Source organism: Chrysochloris asiatica, unplaced genomic scaffold, assembly GCF_000296735.1.
Source record: "Chrysochloris asiatica unplaced genomic scaffold, ChrAsi1.0 scaffold00409, whole genome shotgun sequence".
Classification (NCBI taxonomy): domain Eukaryota; kingdom Metazoa; phylum Chordata; class Mammalia; order Afrosoricida; family Chrysochloridae; genus Chrysochloris; species Chrysochloris asiatica.
The window spans coordinates 353,716-372,977 of record NW_006408927.1 but is presented as its reverse complement, the minus strand read 5'-3'; the positions used below and the strand labels follow the sequence as shown (position 1 = coordinate 372,977).

The following is a 19,262-nucleotide window of genomic DNA, read 5'->3' as shown; positions in this document are numbered from 1 at the left end:
TTTCTCCCGCGGAGCAGCTGGTAGTTTCGAACCGCTGACCTTAAGGTTCGCAGCCCGATTCATAACCACTACACTACCAGAGCTCCTTATTTAGGCACGGTATTTTCAGTAACTTCATACGCGTGTGAAAGTGAGACAGTGAATAAGGAAGACCTTAGAATTTGAGTTATGATGTTGGAGGAGAATATTAAAAGTACCAGGGACTGCCAAAAGAACAAACAGGTATCTGTTGGAAGAAGTACAGCCAGAATGCTCCTTGGAATTCAGGATGGCCAGACTTTGTCTCTCATACTTTGAACACATTATCAGGAGGGACCAGTCCCTGGAGAAGGATATCATATTTAGACAAGTGGAGGGTCAGAGAAAAAAGAGGAAGACCCCCAACGATATGGATTGGCACAGTGTCAGGAGCGATGGGCTCAGGAGTAACTATTGTGAGGTTGGCGTGGGACCCCAGCGTTGTTTCGTTCTGTTGTACACAGGGGTGCTATGAGGCGGTACTGACTCAATGGCACCTAACAACAATAGGGTCAGTACGAGACAGAATGGACGGGATGACAGTGGATGGAGACCATGACAGTTCTCACTCCCAGGAAAGCCCCTGGGTGGTGACCATGGTGAACTACTTTTAACAGAAAGGCACCTATGAAGAAAGACCTGGCGATCTACTTCTAGAAAATCCACCATCAAAGACAGGTCTAAACGGGGAACGCTAATACTGTTGTTAGGTACTGTGGAGTCGGTGGTTCCAACGTGTAGCACAATAGAATGAAACACTGCCCAGTCTTGAGCCATCCTCACAATTTTGATGTTTGAGCCCAAAGTTGCTGCCACCGGGTCAGTTCATCTTGTTGGGGGAGGGGGGGTGTCTTCCTCTTTTTCATTGACCCTCCACTTTCCCCAATATGATGTCCTTTAGGGCTGGTCCTTCTTGATAACATGTCCAAAGTACAAGATAATATGTCGTACCTCCTAAGGAACAATCTGACCAGAGTTCTTCCAAAACAAATTTGTTTGCTCTTCTGGCAAATTCATGATATGTTCACAATTCTTCACTCACACCGTAAATCGAATGCATCGATGCTTCTCTGATCGTCCAGCTACAGTGAACATTAGAGAGGTATGAGCTCCTTGGAATAAGCAAACCATTTGAGATTACAAGAGCAGCATTTACCCAAAAACAAAGTTCAGAAATATTAGGAAAGAAGGCGGAGTGAAAACAGGAAATGCAGGAGGAAGTGGGATTGTAGTCAATGACATGAAACAAAATGTGTATGGATTGTTGAGTGAAAACCGATTCACCCAAATCACACACAAAAATTTAAATATATATAGCCTTGGTGGTCCTGTAAGGTAAGCACTGGACTCCTACCTGTAAGATCCGCAGTTCAAACCCGCCAGGTGCTCCGTGGGAGAAAAAGCAAGGTTTCTGTTCCCATAAAGATTTACAGTCTCAGAAACCCTATGTAGGTTCATTATATCAAAGAAAACCAACCAGTGAAAACCCTTTGGAACACCGTTGTAAATATCAACAACAACAAATTGAATTGGGTTCCCGCTCATCCTGTCCACCAGAATAAACTCCCGCTGGGTCAGCCGGTGTCCACCAGGGGGACCCCCTCCCCCAGCTCCTGTCAGCTGCCTCCTCTCAGTGTTCACTTTGTGTGGATTTCAATGTGGGCAGCCACCTAGGATGGCAGGACATCAGATGATCACAGGGCACAGTATCTTGTGGGTCAGTGGAATCCCCTAACCTAGGGGGTACTGGGCCTTGTCTGGGGACATCTGTGGTTGTCACTACAGCACCCCAGAGAATGACCTGGCCCCATATCAGCAGTGCAGATGGGGGTCCCTCTGTGGGGAGAGGAGGATGGGGTTGGAGGCTTTGTTACTATCTAAGAGCTGGTTTCTCCAGGGTTCGAGCCGGTCTTCGGGGTCTGATCCTAGTCAGGAGTCTGGGATGTTGCAGCCATTTGGATGGTTTCTGTGAAGGGCGGGAAGGTGTGGACCGGGTTGGGTTTAAAGGTCTTAAATGTGGGGTCTAGTGTCCAAGGTTGCCCTGGGAGTCCCAGCCTGTCCAGGCAGCTGTGGGTTGGGATTTGGTCAGGGTCCCTGTCTGAGGCTGGGTCCCAATAAAGATAAGGGCAAGAGTGGGGGGCCTCGTTGACCCTGTTCCCAGACTAGGCACGCCCTAGTCCGCCTACAACTCCCAGTATCCTCTGCGCCCACTCTTCGCTACTAGACTACAATCCCGCCATGCAGCGGGGCTTCAGGGGTCCCAGACTCTCTGGATGAGGTCCGGGTGGCTTCTGGCGGGGGACAGACGTCTCCCGTGGACCAAACGCCAGGACCGTGCTTTAGTGCGAACCACAGAGGTCGGCTTATTGTAACAGGCTCCCTCACTGCCCCCAAGTTACACTTTGGGGGACACAGCTTTGGTTACAGCGGGACGCCCCAGAGATCGGTAGTCCCCATCCCCTGTACACAGGGATCTCTGGGGTCGGGAGCTGACATAGGACTAGTGTGACTCAAACCCCAATAGGGGGTCCCTGGTAGTGCTAACGATGAACATGCTTGGCTGTCAATGGGAAGGTTGGCGGTGGGAGGGGGCTCAACGGGAACAGCCACGGAAGAAAGGACTGGCGATCTTTGGGGAAATTCAGCCACTGAAACCCTTGAAAGCATCTTGACTGCATTGTCTCCGGGCAAGTCCCTATGTATGTAAGCAGCATGTCGCCCAGTCCTGCACCCACAGACCCAGAAAGCTCTTCAACGACATTGGTAGTGAACAGCGTTCCAGACTCAGGGGTTTGGAGCGCGTCGTCACTTGGATATGGCATTAGGTTGCTAGGGTATCTTGGGTTGCTAGGGACTGTGATTATGTTGCTAAGGCTGGGGTCCTGTTACCAGGGAGTTAGGTCCACAGACCACGTTGCTAGGCACCGGTTCTTGTTGCTAGGACTAGAGTCACGTTGTCAGGGGCTGAGGTCCTGCCTGGCCTAGGACTGAGATGCTGGAGAACTCAAACGCTTTCTTTGGGAGTTTGGAGGTTTGGAGGGTGGGGATGGGCGCTGGCATGGCGTCATAGGGGAAGAGATGAGGTTTTGCTGCCAGTGTTCCGAGGCCATCCAGCAGTTGCTAGGGATGAAGATGGTTCATTCATTCAAATTTCTCTTGAGTGCCAACTACATTGCACATTCATTAATTCAACAACTGTGGATTGAGTACCAACTACATGTTACGCTAGAACTCTCTCCTTCCACGTGGGAGGCGTGCATTCAATTCCCGGCCAGGGACCCTTGTGTACACCCACCACCCGTCTGTCCGTGGACCTTGTGTGTTGCTACGATGCTGGTTTCAGTGGAACTTACACACTAGTAAGAAAGCTCTGACGATCTGTGTCCAGAACGCAGCCAATGAAAACCCCTATGGATTACAGCTGTCTGATCTGCAGCCCATTATGGGGGTGGTGCATTTTGTTCCTTTGTGCATGGGGTCGTCATGAGGCAGGGCGGACTCAAGGGCAGGTAACAACAGAAAGTCTCAGGGTGCTGGAGACCAGAAGTCCAGATTCAATGTCTGCAGGGATGTCTTTTCTCCGGAGACCCCAGGGGAAGTCCTTTCTTGTCTCTCTCAAGTGTTCTTTTCTGGTGGTCCCAAGTAGTTCCTTGAGTGTAGCTGCACCCTCACCTGGCTGGTCTTCCTGTGGTCTCTCTGTATCCCTGATCCCCTTTTATAACGACATCGGTCATAAGTTGCCCCATGTGATCAGTGAATCTCATGTGTGCAGATTAGAACCACTCCACGGGTCTTCAGGACTGTGGTCTTTCAGAAACACATCACCAGGCTTGGGTGGGTTCAAAATGCGAACCTCTTGTTCAGTACGTAAGTGCTCAACCATTTGCGTCTCCCAGGGACTAAGCACCTTAGAAATGAGTATAATAAACAGGCAGCGCTATGCTCAACAATGTCGAATGGTTCGCTCTCTGGGGTAAAAAGCACTGATTTGTGGTGTATGCTATTCCAGTAGTTTAAATACTTCCATCAGAGCCAATTTCAAGTGTGTGAACAATGCATGGAAATGTACCACCTGCTTCCAACATGCTGTCTGTCAGTTTCTGTTGTTGTTGTGAGGTGCTATTGAGCCGGTACCAACTCACAGTGACCCTGTGCACAACAGAATGAAACACTGTCCGGTCCTGGGCCAGCCTCACAATTGTTGCCACGCTTCAGCCCACTGATGCTGCCACTTGGCCAATCCATCTCGCTGGGCGTCTTCCTCTTTTTCTCTGACTCTCCACCCTACCAAACATGATATCCTTCTCCCACGACTGGTCCCTCCTGACAATATGTCTGAAGTATGAGAGATGAAGTCTGGTCATCCTGGCCTCCAAGGAGCACTCTAGCTGCACTTCTTCCAACACAGATCAGTTGCTTCTTTTGGCAGCCCATGGCACTTTCAATATTCTTCTCCAATACCTTTACTCAAATGCATTAATTCTTCTAAGGTCTTCCTTATTCACTGTCTAGCCTGGGGCTTTAGCATGGGGCGGGCACTGGGTGAGCTGACAATATCCTGATGAGCCAGACCTGGGATTTCCCAGGGGCCACCACTGGAGCACAAGGAGCTCTGGTAGCAGCGTAGTGGTTACGGATCGGGCTGTGAACCTCAAGGTCAGCAGTTCGAAACTACCAGCTGTTCCGCAGGAGAAAGATGAGGCATTCTGCCCCCGTAAAGATTTACAGCCTTGGAAACCCTGTACCGGGTCGCTATGAGTCGGAACCGACTCCACAGCACTTAACAACAACAACCACTGGAGCACAGTGCTGTACACACTGTGAGGACTTAGGGGCAGGGGAATGAGTGAGGGATGGAGGGAGTGAGGGCCACACCCCAGAGGGAAGAGGGAGAATCCTCCTCTAAGCTTGAGTTTCTGGGAGTCCTGGTGTGGCGCTGTGGGTTAATGCCCATTCCCAGAAGAGGCAGACTATGGGAGGTCCACAGTGAAGTAATGTGCACGGTAATCCCAGCCACACGTCTGATGCTAGAATAAAGGGGACGCAGGAACATTGCTCTGCGGACTTGGCATCAGGTACCCGTGAAAGAGGAGAGGCCCTCACTATCAGCCCAGGGGAGTCCAGAAGCTGGCTCCTGGGTTAAACCAGGGCCCTGGGTGCCGAGCCTCATCCCTGCTTGTAGCTACCTTCTGTTGTTTGAGGACAGAGCTAGAACTGGGTCAGTGTAGTGGGCCTCAGTGAGGACCTGGACCCTGCTGAACCTTGACCTCCCCAGTGATGACAGCTTTATAGTTCTCCGTCCCTGTTGGACTAGTCAGACTAGCTGTGCCGGGAAGGGTCAGGCGCACCTTAGTTCTCAAACTGACATCTTTGCTCTTCAACACTTTCAAGAGGTCTTGTGCAGCAGATTTGCCTAATGCGATATGTCGCTTGATTTCCTGACTGCTGCTTCTGTGAGTGTTGATGGTTGATCCAAAAAAATGAAGTCTTTGACAACTTCAATCTTTTCTCCATTTATATGGATGTTATTTATTGGTGCAGTGGTAAGGATTTTTGTTTTCTTTACATTGAGATAGCATTCCTAAAAATTTGTCATTAGCGGTCACAAGCTGGTGTCTGTCAACTTCAGTTCACTGTTGGGAACTCTGGCCATTGTATTCCATACTAGGGGAGATGGGGAGATGGCCACTGTGGGAAAGAGATAAAAAAAGATGAGGAGGGGGCTGCAGTGGAAGCATGGGGCATTCAAGGGGAGGAGGTAGCGTAGTGGTTACGAATTGGGCTGTGAACCGCAAGGTCAGCAGTTCAAAACTACCAGCTGTTCCACGAGAGAAAGATGAGGCTATCTGCTCCTGTAAAGAATTACAGCCTTGGAAACCCTGTACAGGGTCGCTGTGAGTCGGAACCGACTCCAGGGCACATAACAACAACATCAGGACAGGCTAAGATTTTGAGCCGAGGCTTAAAAGAGGTGAAGGGAACTAGAACCTGGGGAAGGGTGGGCCAGGTAGAGCAAGTATCAAGACCCTGAGGTTGGAATGACCCTGGGGACCACTTTACAGAAAAGCAGGGGGTTGTGGGACTGGTCCTGTGTGACCTCCATAAAGCCAGAGAGGAGGGGGAAGGCAGGAAAGCCTGCTGAGACCCCTCTGCAGCCCCCAGCCCTTTGAATACAAGCCCTTCCTTCTGAACCTTGGTGCCCCCCCTGTCTCCTTGGGCCCCTATGGAACTTGGTGCCCACAGAACACAGGAGCCAGGCCTGTCCTCTCTCTGCTCCGTGGCTCTGCCCCACGTGGACAGCCAGTTCCTTCAGGGATGGAAGGAGGGAGGAGGGTGGCCTGCCAGGTCCACAGTGTCCTGGGGGAAGAACAAGGCTTTCTTGTTTGTGTTCTGGCTGTAGAAAGGGCCAGGCGGCCACAGCGCGCGTGAGTCTGAGTCAGGGGTTGGCTGCTGGACAAAGGACAGAGACGGTCTGTCCCGGGGGAGGTGGACGAGGCATTCACTGCAGACACCGGACGGGGTGTGTCCCCCACCAACCCGGCCTTCCCAACCCCGCTGCCGTCCGTGTGCCAGGAACACAGAAGACAACCAATCGCCTCATAAACTCAGCCTCTTGGGAGGAACCTCCCTGGCTGCGCCCCCCTTGCTCTCAGCACCAGATGTTTTGTGAGGCCAGTGTATGTGTGTGTGTGGCGGGGGGAGGCTTTGATCCACACAAGCCATGGTCTTAACATTCCCTCAGCTCCTGTCTCCAGCGGGTGCTCCTTGTGCTCAAGGTCCGTGTGTGTGTGTGTGTGTGTGTGTGTGTGTGTGTGGGTGCACAGGTGAAGACCACAGGTGACATGTCCTTCTGACCATCTCTCCCAGCTCAGGAGGGCAGGGCTTTCTGGCTGTCCCCATGCCCGGCACATAGTTTGTTGTTGCTGTTGTGAAGTGCCGTCGAGTCGATTCCGACCCATAGCAACCTTGTGTAGGGTTTCCAAGGAGCAGCTGGTGAGCTTGAACCGCCAACCTTGCAGTTCAAACACGTAGTAGGTGCTCAATAAATGCCAACTGAGGGGTCACCAAAAGAGGGTTCCAGACGGGAGACTGAGGTGGAGCAGGCTGGCTGCCCCAGGGCCAGGCTGGAGCTGGTCCATTTCCAGGGCAGGTTTGTGGATGCTGACCACAGAGCCCCCAAAATGCCCCACCCTCATCCCTGGGGCGGGTGGATGTGCTTCACCGAACCAGGGAACCAAGCAGATGGTCCACGAGATGGTGTTGGAGGTGGGAGGTGATTCTGGATCACTCAGGGGGACGTGTGATCATAGGGTCCTCACCCCAGGGAGGTGGGAGGGCCAGAAAGCTGTGAGCACAGAAGCAGAGAGAGATAGAAACTGGAAGATGCTGATGACTTTGAAGACACAGGAAGGGGCCACGGGCCAAGGACTGCGGGGGTCTAGACACTGAAAAAGGCAGCGGGCAGTTCTCCCCTAGAGGCTCTGAAAAGAACCAGCTGACACCCCGATTTTAGTCCCTTGGGCCCCCTTAGGGACCTCTGATCTCCCGGTGGATAAATCTGTGTTGTTTCAAGTCTCTGGGTTTGTGCTGATTCGTTGGAGACGAGGGATGTGGCCCTCAAGGTTCTGTCAGGGCAGAAGCAAATCCACAGTAAGAAATTCACCGTACACCAAGTTCACGCACGCACACCCACGCACAAAAGTTCCACATTCACGTTGGCCAGACTGAAGAATTTTATTAGGAGTTCTGGTGATGCTGTGGGGTAAGCATTGGGCTGCTAACTGCAAGGGCCGTGGTTCAAACCCACCAGCTACTTTAAGGGAGAAAGATGAGGCATTGTGTTCCTGTAAAGGTTTACAGTCTCGGAAACCCTACGCAGGGTCGCCATGAATCAAAATGGACTCGGTGGCAGCCAGCTGAAGTGTTTTATTTTCTCTTATGAGCTAGCCAGCCCTTTGGAAACCCGCCCCACGAAACGCATTGTGCGTGGGTCGGTTCCGACTCAGAGTGAGCTAAAGGACAGAGTGGAATAACTCCACAGGTTTCTAAGGTTGTTCATCTTTACAGAAGAAGTCGGGGGGTGCAGTCTGCTAAGCAGGAGGTTCCTGGTTCAAACCACCAGCCGCTTCTCAAGAGAAAGATGAGACTGTCTGCTCCCATAAAGACTCATAGTTCTGGAAATTCTATGGGGAACTTCTACTCTATGGGATTGTTTTAAGTTGGAATCGACTTCATGGCAGTGGATTTGGTTTCATGACTTTAAAAAAAAAATTTTTTTTTATGGACGCAGATTGCCACTCCTTTCTTCCACCGGGCAGTTGGTGGATTTGAAGTGATGACTTTCCTGTGAGCAGTGCAGAGCTTTACCCACCGCTCCACCAGGACTCCTGGAAAGCTCTGTGACTCAACAGTTCCGCTCAGGGTGGACACCCCGAAGACATGGGCCCAGATGTCCACCTAAGGGCCGCATGCTTCTAGTGGCATTATTGGCGGGAGCTGCAGACCAGAGACGCTGTAAAAACACGTTAGTGGGGACCCATCATAGGTTGGGCAGTTTACACAAAACAGCCTAAGGATGGACTGCATAAAACAGCAGACAGAGTCCCTCTTTGGACATCACGATGGTGGTAGGTGGGTGTTATCACTGGGAGACAGCTCTATGGGTGTCTGACAGCAGGAGGCTTGGCAGGGGGCCCACCTGAGCAGCATCCCTGGCCTCCGCCCACGCGCTGCCAGTAGCACCCCTTCTCCAAGTAACGACAGCCGCGGGATGAGAACCCCCTTGGGTGAGAACGACGGATGGACCCTGAGTTAGCTGCTGACAGGATTTCACCCAACAGCCCCCCCTGAACGGGCTGTCCTCCCCGCGGCCACCAGAGGGCGCGCGTGAGCACAAAGTCGGGTCGTCACAGCTCTGCTCGCCACCCTCCAGGGCTCCCGGCCTCCTTGGGGGTCAAAGCCCGAGTCCTCCTCGCCCACAGAGGCCCCCCCCACCACGACCTGTCCCGTACCCTCCCCACCCTCTCCTCTTCACTCACTTTATCCTGCCACACAGGCCTCCTGGCTGTTACCACTACCAACCAGGTCCATCCTACCTCAGGACCTTTGCACATGCTGTTCCTTGTGTCTGCAATACCCTTCTTCTAGACGCCTGGGTGCTCCCCTCCCCGCGTTCAGGTCTTAGCTCAAATGCCACTTCCTCAGTGAGGATTCCCAGGAACTCCTCACACCTCCAATCCTCTGCCCTGATTTTTCTAAACAACAATACTGAATACTGTTTGCACCCATGACAAAAGGTGAGGACAGGGAATGTACCTCCCTTCACTCCTGTCTCCACTCCTGTCTCCCCAGCACCTGAGCGCATGGATGCTGGCTGACTGAGAACAGCAGGGAAGAGATGTAGTTTACAGAGAAGCCTCGGTTCTGCAATTTCCTTAGAGGATCTGAGGTTCAGGGACGTGACAACCTGCCTGGGGGATCCTGGGACAGGGTTGGGGTTCTCTCTCACTCCCAGTCCAAGCTCCCCTTTTCTTTTTTTCTAATTTGCTCTTCTTTGTTAAGGCCACTGGTGGTACAAAACAGTCTGTTTAACTACTGATCTGAAGGTTGGAGATTTGAACTCACCCAGCAGTTCCAAGAAAGCAAGTCCTGGCATTCTGCTTCCATGAAGGTCACAGCCAAGAAACCCTATGAGGCAGTTGTGCTCTGTAACATATAGGGGTCACCAAGAGTCCAATCAAAGGCCATGAGTGTTTTTGTTTGTTTGTTTTTTTCAGTCAATGAATCCGAAGGATTGAAAACATGGCTTATTTGCATGTGCCTGGAATTAATTTGCATTCATTTACATTCATTTGCTTGGCGGTGGATGAAGTTCTGTGGCTGAGAGACGCTAGTGAGATTAGTGGACGTGTGGGCATTCCCCAAGTCGACACAGAAACTGCGGAGGAGACAGGAATTTGAAATTTACTCAGCAACATTTCTCTCTAAGGCTTGGAGCCTGGTGGAGTGGTAGCTTTTTGTGGGAACAGAGAAGTAAAATCTCAACTATATGACAAGAAAGAGCAAATCCTCACTGACCCCGTGTGTGTGACTTATCTAGGATTTGTTCTCAGATTCGGATCTTAATTCATAACGATGCTGTCTAGGGTTTGTGAGGCTGTAAAGTTTTACTGGTGGAGGATGGCTCCATCTTCCTCTCAAGGAGTCATAGTGACAGAGCTTACTGACCATTCCCAGGGGCAGGTGGAAGGGAAACAACTATCGCTCAAGGGCCTGGACTCTGTACTTTGGAGGTGGAGTAGAAACAGTGCTGAGGCAACTTGGTGACTATAATTAATGTCATTTAGTTACACACTGAAGATGGTTACAGTGGCAGCTTGCTTGTTACTGATGTTTATTTTTTTAATACAAGGATGCTATCTGACAAGAAACTCTACATTGGGTTGGAATAAATCCCTAGGGGTTTCTGGGAGGCAGTGGTCTCTCCTGTGGAGCTCCAACCCTTCCTCTTTGGTTTTGCTTCTGCCTTCCGGCCTTTGCACAGGATGACCTTCTTCTGAGAACACTTTTGTTTTAACTTTTTATTGTGAACTGGGTAAAGGGTTACAGAACAGCTCGGTTTTCCATTCAACAATCCACCATATTTTGTTTTAGCTGGTTTATTGCAATCCTCACAACATAACATTGCTTCTCCCACTTAAGATACTTCTTGGTCCAGGCCCCCCGAGCCATGAGGTTGCTGTGTGACCCTGGGCTACGCCTACCTCAGTTTACCTGCAGCAGGAATGGGGCCAGCTCACCTGCAACCTTGCCTGTCCCTCCCATTGTCGGGCCCTGGTGTCCAGTTAATGACTCTGATCCCTGGGGCCAGCTCTGCTGACACCGGATTCTCGCTTGGAAGGTCCAGCTGCTCAGCGACACTCGATCCCGGTCCCACTTCCAGGCCAGCATCCGGTGGCCAGCCCTCTCGGGCCAGGGCCCCAAGACTCCGTGCTCGGGGACAAGGAGCTATCTGTGCAGCCTCGAGAGGTGTGGTGAAGCCGGGGCCCTGCCAGGTTGGGTGGAGGTGCAAGAGCTGGGGACAGCGCCCAGGCTGCAGAAGCCAAAGCCAGAACTTCCAGGGAGAGGTTCCAGGCCCACTGACGTGCCCCCGCGGCCTCACCATCCACCATGGGCACCCTCAGCTGTGACCCCGCCCAGAGACGTACCTCCACTGCCCTAGGCCGGCGGGCCACTGAATACGAGATCCCGGAGACAGGCCTTCGGAAAGCCTGTCGAGCAGCTGCTGGCCTGGGGACAGGTATGGGTCAGCTGTGGGGGGGCGGGGGGCACAGCCTGGGAGACCCTAGCCCTCCCCTCCCCCCGCTTCTGGAACATTTGGGAGCCCCAGCCCTGACAACTCCTTGCCTTCCTTTTAGTCTGTTTCCATCCTGGAGAGTGGTGGGTTAGGGTGGGTTTCTGCACAGATGGCCATCACAGGGTAGGTGCTTGGCCACTGGGCTGGACCCAGAGGCTGGGTGGGAAGTATGGGGGGACAGAACTGATAGTAATGCCCAGGAAGAGAGCCACTGGGGTCAGGCGTGTGTGGGGAGGGGGTCTCTAGCTGGGCCATTGCATATTCCAACAGTGACCAGGACTGCCTGTGAGGTCTCTGCCTTGGTTTCCCCATCTGGGATGGACTCTGTCTATACCTCTCCCCCCCTGTTCCCACACCTCGGCAGCTGGTCCCCCACCTGTGATTCATTCCCTCACAATGCGGGTGACACCCACTCTGTCCCCTGGGAGCGGTTGCCTCCTCCCTCCCTCCCTACTCTAGCCTGGTGGGTGGGAGGCATTGGGGGGATGGAGCTGGACCACACCTGCCCCCCATCTCTTGGGGCCCTGCACCCTCCGTGGTAGTGACCTGCAGGCCTCTTGCAGGCACCGGATCTGGTCTATACGTCCTTCCGTCCACCATCAGTCACATCCAGCAAGACAGCACTAGAGTGTCTGGCCCTGCCTACTCCCTGGCCCGGAGACCCAGTGAGGGTAAGGGAACTAACTGGTTGTTGGGGTGGCAAGGCTGGCTATTTCTCACCCACTAGACTTAGGCCTCCTGCGGGGTGAGGCAGAGAGCCGGGAGGGTGGACTCCGGCACAGGCCAGAGAGGCTATGAGGAGTTTGGGATGTCCTGGGCTGGGACAAGCGGGAGGACAGGCTGGATCAGGCAAAGGCAGAGACCAAGCGTTGAGTCCTGACAGATGTGTCCTGGCGGGGCCGAGCCCTGGTAGTGCAGCGGGTTGAGCGCTGGGCTGCACAACGCAAGGTCTCCAGTTCAAGCCCACTAGCCGCTCTTTGGGAGAAAGATGAGGTGTCCGCTCCTGTAAAGAGCTATAGTCTCGGGAACACGAGGGAGAAGTTCTTCTTGGTTCTGTAGAGTAACTAGTCTGAACCCACTCGACTCTGCGACCGTGGATTGGCATGTGCTTGTTGAGTTCCTAGGAGATGCTCAGTCTACACAAGGAGGCACCCTACAGGGCAGTGGCGATAGCTTTGGTCAAAAATGTGCCCTGGACTTCTGGTCCTAGAGGCGGTCTGGGCTGAGCCTGCCACGACACCTGTCCCTCCAGCCCTGTGCCTGTGAGCTTTACCCGAGTTCCCTTCTTCCCTCCCAGCTCCCCGAGCTCCTATTCATCCTGCAAAACCTGGTCCTGTGTGTCCCCTCCAGGAAACCCTCCCTTGCCCAGTAAAAGCATGTGCTTTGCTCCCACTCCACCCCACCCCCGCCTCCCTAGCCAGTCTCCGTTCCTCCATTCAACCCCTGTGTATTGGCCAGACGGTCCACTGTGTTATTGTTGTTGTTAGGTACTGTTGAATTGGCTTCGATCCCTGCCTGGTCCTGGGCCCTCCTCACAATTGCTATTACCCTGGAGTCCACTGCTGCCTCCACTGTGTCAGTCCATCTGGTTGGGCACGTCCTCTTCTTTGTTAATCCTTCCCTTTACCAAGAATGATGTCCTTCTCCAGGGACTGGCCCCTCCTGATACGTCTGAATATCAGAGACCACTGTAGACATGCTTGAGTCTGTCAGTTAATCCTCGCCAAAGGGTAGCATGGTGGGTTATGCATTGGACTGTTAACCACAAGACTATTGGTTCAAGGCCACCGGCTGCTCCTTCCTCAGGAGACAGACGAGGCAGTTTGCTTTAGTAAAGATGTGCAGCTTAGGAAACCCTAGCAAGCCGTTCTGTCCTGTCCTCTACGGTCACCGTGAGTCAGACCCTGCTAGACGGCAGTGAATTTCAGTTTAAGCTCACTCCATCACTCGTCTGTCAGTTTGTCTTTTGAAGTGACTTGTGTGTGGCTGTGAAGATGGACGCTATGCCGTGGGTAATTTAAATCCCAGCAGGGTCACCCACGGTGGACAGGTTTCCGCGAAACTTCTAGACTAAGACAGAGTAGGAAGAAGGAGAGGTGGAGTACTCCGGAAGGTTTGTTTTGTTGTTATTGGTAAGTCAGTTCCGACTCATATGTATAGGGTTTCCAAAGAGCGGCTGGTGAGTTTGAACTGCCGACCTTGTGGTCCAAAGCGACCTTGCAATCCAGCGCTTTATCTCACAGTGCCACACCAGGACACCAAACGTTTAGCCACTGAAAACCTTATGACTCGCAGTGGAGCATGGTCAGAATATTGAAACTTTCACAGTTACAACAGCAGTGGCCTCAAGTATAACACCGACTGCGAAGCTGGCCCAGGACCGGACACTGTTTCCTTCTGTTTGTCCTTAACGTCGCTTTGAGTTGGACCCGATTACAGAGCACCTAACAACAACCCTGGAGTCCTGGGGTGGTACTACAAGATAATGCACAGGACTGCAAGGTCCCGTTGGTTGACCCTTTGTAACCGCATTATGTCTGACATTAGAACCCCATTAGATGTCTGAATAGGCTTAGGAAGAATAGCAAAGGCTAGCCCAGGAGTAGGTCTCACTTTCAAATGCCGGACACTGAGACATTGCTTCCCATTTCTCACGGTCTTTGAATTCTTTGCATTCATCGTTAGGGTTCCAAAGTCCCAGTACGAGAGTGAGCACCGCCTTAGGCCTCTGCTCTGCCCTTATTCACCATCCTAACAACCTGAGAGCTGGTCCCCACACACAGCACATAGCAGCAGGAAGGGCCAGCTGCAAAGGGCAGCAGAGCCGCTTGGACGGTGAGGAGCGGGGAAAGCTAAGCAGGTCTGACTTGAATGGGACTCAGTGGCTCTGGAGTGTCTGTCTCCAGGGCTGGTCTTGGACCACCTGAAGGGTGCCCTCAGGACCTGACCCCTCTCCTCCACAGCAACTCCGGAGGACAGCAGCCCCGGGCCGGTCTACTTCCTGGACCCTAAAGTTACTCGCTTTGGCCGCAGCTACACCCCTGCTTATTCCATGCAGGGCCGGGCCAAGTCTCGAGGTGAGTATGTCTTTCATAGTCTCAATGACTTTCCCACGTCCACCCTTCTCTTTCCCTGCCATCTTATGAGCCTTCAGAACTTCTGCACGTGGAGTGATGAAATCTAAGGGTCACAGCAGAAGGGCCACAAAGTCAAAATGCCTAGGGGGGCTTGAGAGACCCTGAACGAGTACACACATGGGGCTGGGGGCGTAGCTCGGCTCGTTCTCAGTGTTGGGAGGCGTTGGGGCTCAGTGAGACTGTGGTAAACTTCAGAACTCCCTTTCATAGCTTCCACACAGCCCTCTTCACCCAAAGGACCATGGCTCCGTCCACTCATCCACCTACTCTTGTATCTTTCGACTTATTACCTATTCATGTGTCCACTTACTGATCCACTCATTCATGCCTCGATCTACCCATTCACTCATATGTCTACCATCGATCGATCTGTCAGTCTATCCATCAATGTCTTCATGCACCCACCCATCCACCTGACCATTATTTCATCTACCCATTAACCCATCAGTCTAGCCATCAATCCATTAATTTGCCCATCCACTAACCATCCATCCATCCATCTACGCACCAACACAACCATCCATTCACCCATCCATCCATCCACACATCTATCTACTCACCAACACACCCACCATCAGTCCATCAGTGTGTCCATCAGTCCAGTAATCCATTTATCCATCCTTCCATCTACCCACCCGCACATCACCATAAATCCCTAAGTCTCTTTACCCACCCACTCTCCCATCTATTCATCCACACACCTACCTACCCTCCTGAACATCATTTCATTTATTCATTGATCAATCTGTTTATTCATCAGTCCATTTATTCATCCACTCACCAACCCATCCATCCACCCATTCACCCACTTGTCCATCATCCATTCACTCATCTATCTACTCATTCACCAGCCACCTACCAATCTATCCATCCATCCACTCATCCGCCCACCCATCCATCCATCCACTTATTCTTCCATCCATCTTCCGGTCATCAATCTCTTTGTCCATCCATAGGCTCAATCCACTGATACATTCACTCTTCTCTCAACCGCCCACCCACCAGCCATGTACACACCCATCTGTTCAAACATGTACTAAGTCAACTGTAAGGAGCTGAAGTAGATTAGCTCTGTCTTTGTTTTGTCTGAGATTCCAGCTTAGAGGTGACCATAGACCCAGATGAGGACCACCCCATCTTCCTGTGGTTGTATCTGGAGGGAGGGAGGGCCAGGGCAGGGGGACCTGGGAGAGGGTGAGTGCTCTGCCAGGAAGGAAGGTATGGGGGAGGCAGCAGGGATGCAGGGAGGGGTCTGAGCCTTGCAGAGCCTGGGATCTGGAGGTTGAGGAGGGAGAGATGACGAGGGCCTCAGCAGTGCCCACTTTGTGTTGTCTCCCACAGGTCTGGAGGTGACACCGGGTCCGGGGGCCTATAGCCCGGAGAAAGTGCCTCCCGTGCGCCAGCGGACACCCCCAGCTTTCACACTGGGCCCCCGCCTCCGCCCGCAGCTCCTGGACACCTCAGCACCGGCCCCCAATGCTTACACACTGCCCTCCCTCTGGGGCTCCCAGATCTTCATCAAGCCCAGCAGTCCCAGCTATACGGTGGTCGGTCGCACGCCCCCCATCCGTCCCCCCCAGGACCCTGCAGAGATACCTGGCCCTGGCCAGTATGACAGCCCCGACCCCAATGCCTACCGGCACCGCCGACCAGCCTTCACCATGCTGGGACGGCCCCGCACTCCTCGTCCACCTGATGCCACACCTGGACCTGGTACCCACAGTCCCGAACAGGTCACTGTGCACAAGGCTAGGGCCCCAGCTTTCACCATGGGCATCCGTCACTCCAAACGGGTCACCACAGCCGCAGACACCACACCCTGACGTTTAGTGACAACCCCCTCTAATCAAACTTCAGTTTCCCCTGCACTGAAGTGGGGTGGTTCTGGCTAAATGGGGCTCAGAAGTCACAGGAGGGACCCTGAGGTATACACTTCAGTCCCCTTCTTTCCGAACTGTCCGAGGTCCTTCTAGGTCACCATCCTCTATCAGTCCCTGGGGGCTGTGACCCCGAGGCCCCACACAGGGTGCAGGGTGAGCCTTCTTCCAACGCCCCAGTTTCTTTCCCCAGTCACACCAGGCCAGGCCAGACAGGGAAAGGGACACCCAGCCCTCTCCAGCTGCTGGCGGGCGATGAGCTTCCTGTCCTAGAACTTGGCGTCCGCTCTGCTAGGGCCTGGGTACCCGGTGCAGCTCCGATTTCTGCCAAACTTGGAAACTCGGGCTGTTTCCTTGGCCTCCTGGAAGCACAGTATCTACCCTGGGCCCAGCCTTGATACCCCTGCACACCCACCCACTGTCTAGAGTTGCCAATAAATCACTCCTTGGCACCAACAACTGCCAGTATCTCACATGTCTGTTCATGTCCCGGGAAGGAGACCTGAACTTCCAGAGACAGACCCTTATTGTCCGGCCCCAGCCCCAATCCCAATGGGGTTGGGGGTGGGTGTCTAGGTGGGACCAGAGGAGGGACCCAGGGCTGGGTCAGTCAGAGGTGGGTCCAGAGCTTTGAGTGGAGAAAGGCCAGGTCAGCTTCCTGGAAGGAAGGGCAATGGATCTGGGTGCGGTGGCTCTGTAGGGTGAGCACTGGGCTGTGAACCTCAAGGTCCATGGTTCGAGCCCGCCAGCTGCTCCATAGAAGAACAATGAGGCTTTCTGCTCATGCAAAGATTTATAGCCTCAGAAACCCTCTTCCGGGTAACTAACAGTCGGAGCCGACTCAACAGTGCTTTACAACTGTCGGGAGTCCTGGTGTAGCACTGTAGGATAAGCTCTGGACTGCTAACTGCAAGGTTGGTAGTTCAAGCCCACCAGCCACTCCTCAGGAACCCTACACAGGGTTGCTATGAGTCAGAACCCACTGGATTCATTGAACGACAAGACAATAGCTGCCTATAGTAGGTGCCTGCAATGTCCCAGATATTGATCAAGATCATCTTGGGAGGCAGGTGATGTTTGCAGAGAGAAAATGGACGTTAGCGGAGATTGGACATATTTTTCCAAGGACATCCTGGCAGGTGACCAATGCTGAACTCAGCAACCTTCTATCCCTCCCCCCCAAAGCAGCCTGATGCCAAGATCTGAATGGCGCATCGGTCGACGTTTCTACCACGGTTTCCTAGGAAGGACAGTCATGGGTTGATGGTATTTCACCGGCTCTCTATGAACCCTCCATCCAGGGAGACCCTAACTCAGGGGCCTGGAAGACCCTAAGCCCCAGGGGCAGTATTGCAGGTGGGACGCGGAGGGTGCTTGATGGGTATCAGCCCTCTTCTTACCCACAAGCTCGGGGCTGCCACACCTGCACACCTGGACCACCTACACAGAGACGTGCACACACACCTGGACCCCTTCCACGCACGCCCAGACATGCTAACACCTGTAAACAATGCACACACGTGTCCACACACCACCCAGCCCTCATTCAGTGCACACGTAAACAGTCCCGAGTGTCGATATGAAGCGCGCGCTACGGGTGTGCGCCCCCGGCCGCCCCCCACCACCGACCGGCCACAAGCCCAGTCTCCTTGCAGTCAGTCCGAGGATCACCCTCCGCCCGCGCGCTGTTTGCTCCTGGTCCAGCGCAGACACTGGGTGTCCGCTACACAGTTCGCGACCCTCCCTCGCTGGCCAATCACCGTAGCGCGCGCCTCCCCCCGCCCATCACCCATGGCCTCCCTAGCCTCCCCCACGCTGTCTTCTACATCCCCCGCCAGCTCCCCTCCCTACCATTACCTTCTCCCCTTCTCCCGCCCCCAAAACCGGCCCCTGGTGCTCGAGGGCTGCCTCCTCATCCCCCGGGTCCGAGGGCGGCGCCAGACTGTGATCTCATTTCTCTGATTGATCGATCGGCTCCGGCTCAGCCGCCTCTCCCCTCCCTCCCCACCTGCCCAAGCGCCGGACCCCTCCCTTTGTTTCCCGGCAATCCTCCCAGCTGGGGGAGGGGACGGAAAGGGGGACGGTCAAGACAGAGGCCAGGAGGCTGGGTCTTGGGGTGACCGTGACATCCCATTGCCTAGTGCAAAAAATAAACCCTTGAGGCCTGGGCGGAGGACTGAGGGACTTCGAGGCCCAAAGGTTCAGCTGAACTGATGCGGGACAGAGCTCCCCAAAATTGGACCGAGGAGAGGCCGGGACCCCCAGCCCGCCCCCAGGGTGGCCTCAGGGATGGGGCGAGGAGGACCCGGGTCTCTGCACTCTCCGCCCTAACCTAGCCAGTCCAGGAAGGCCCGGCCTGGCTGGTCAGCGGCTTGACCTAGGGTGTGGCCCCTTGCTCGCCCTAGGGCTCAGTTTCCCCGCGGAGCAAAGAAGTAGGAAGTGACGTCTAGGTGTCTCACGGCCTGGGCAGTGGGCAAGAAGGGGGCTGACATTCGACTGGGACTCTCCCTTCCCTGCACTGCCTCAGTTTCCCCATCGGTCAATGGAGGGAGCAGGGGGTGAATTTCATCGCCTCTTCCAACCCGGTCCTTCTAGGAAGCTGGGCGGCGAGTGGAGCGGAGGGCGGCGCAGGGGTCCCGGGTTCGAGGTTCCCGCTCTCCGGCTGGTAAAAGCCGCTCAGCGCCCGAACCCCGGGCGGACCTCAGTTTCCCCAAGCGCCGCGGTGCTGAGGGCCGGGGTCCCAGGGGTGCAGCCCCCCGCGGCTGCGCGTTGGGCCGGGCGGATGACATCACCGGGCCGGGGGGCGGGGAGGGACGGGCGGCAGCGGGCGGGAGCGGGCGGCCTCCTAGGCCAGGCGCAACGCCCGGTCGGGCT

The 19,262-nt window shown here is 54.1% G+C and overlaps 2 protein-coding genes across 2 annotated transcripts in view; both read left to right on the top strand.

Annotated features, from left to right (window-relative positions):
- The first annotated feature begins 11,187 nt into the window (after positions 1-11,187).
- Positions 11,188-16,334, top strand: ODF3L2 (outer dense fiber of sperm tails 3-like 2). Its single transcript, XM_006876701.1, has 4 exons — positions 11,188-11,317; positions 11,938-12,045; positions 14,338-14,451; positions 15,853-16,334. Exons 1-4 carry the CDS (start codon positions 11,188-11,190, stop codon positions 16,332-16,334), a joined length of 834 nt encoding a protein of 277 aa, XP_006876763.1.
- A 1,431-nt stretch (positions 16,335-17,765) lies between these two features.
- The window catches only part of SHC2 (SHC (Src homology 2 domain containing) transforming protein 2), a 33,120-nt gene continuing 31,623 nt past the window's right edge, over positions 17,766-19,262 (top strand). The window contains exons 1-2 of the mRNA XM_006876726.1: positions 17,766-18,332; positions 18,984-19,254. Of these exons, the coding sequence (XP_006876788.1) occupies positions 17,766-18,332; positions 18,984-19,254 (838 nt within the window). The remainder of the gene's footprint in view (positions 18,333-18,983; positions 19,255-19,262) is intronic.

Coding starts and splice junctions, on each gene's coding strand:
- ODF3L2 (XM_006876701.1), top strand. CDS start 11,188: ATGGGCACCCTCAGCTGTGACCCCGCCCAGAGACGTACCTCCACTGCC. Junction 11,318..11,937: donor AGCTGCTGGCCTGGGGACAG/GTATGGGTCAGC, acceptor GGCCTCTTGCAG/GCACCGGATCTGGTCTATAC. Junction 12,046..14,337: donor GGCCCGGAGACCCAGTGAGG/GTAAGGGAACTA, acceptor TCTCCTCCACAG/CAACTCCGGAGGACAGCAGC.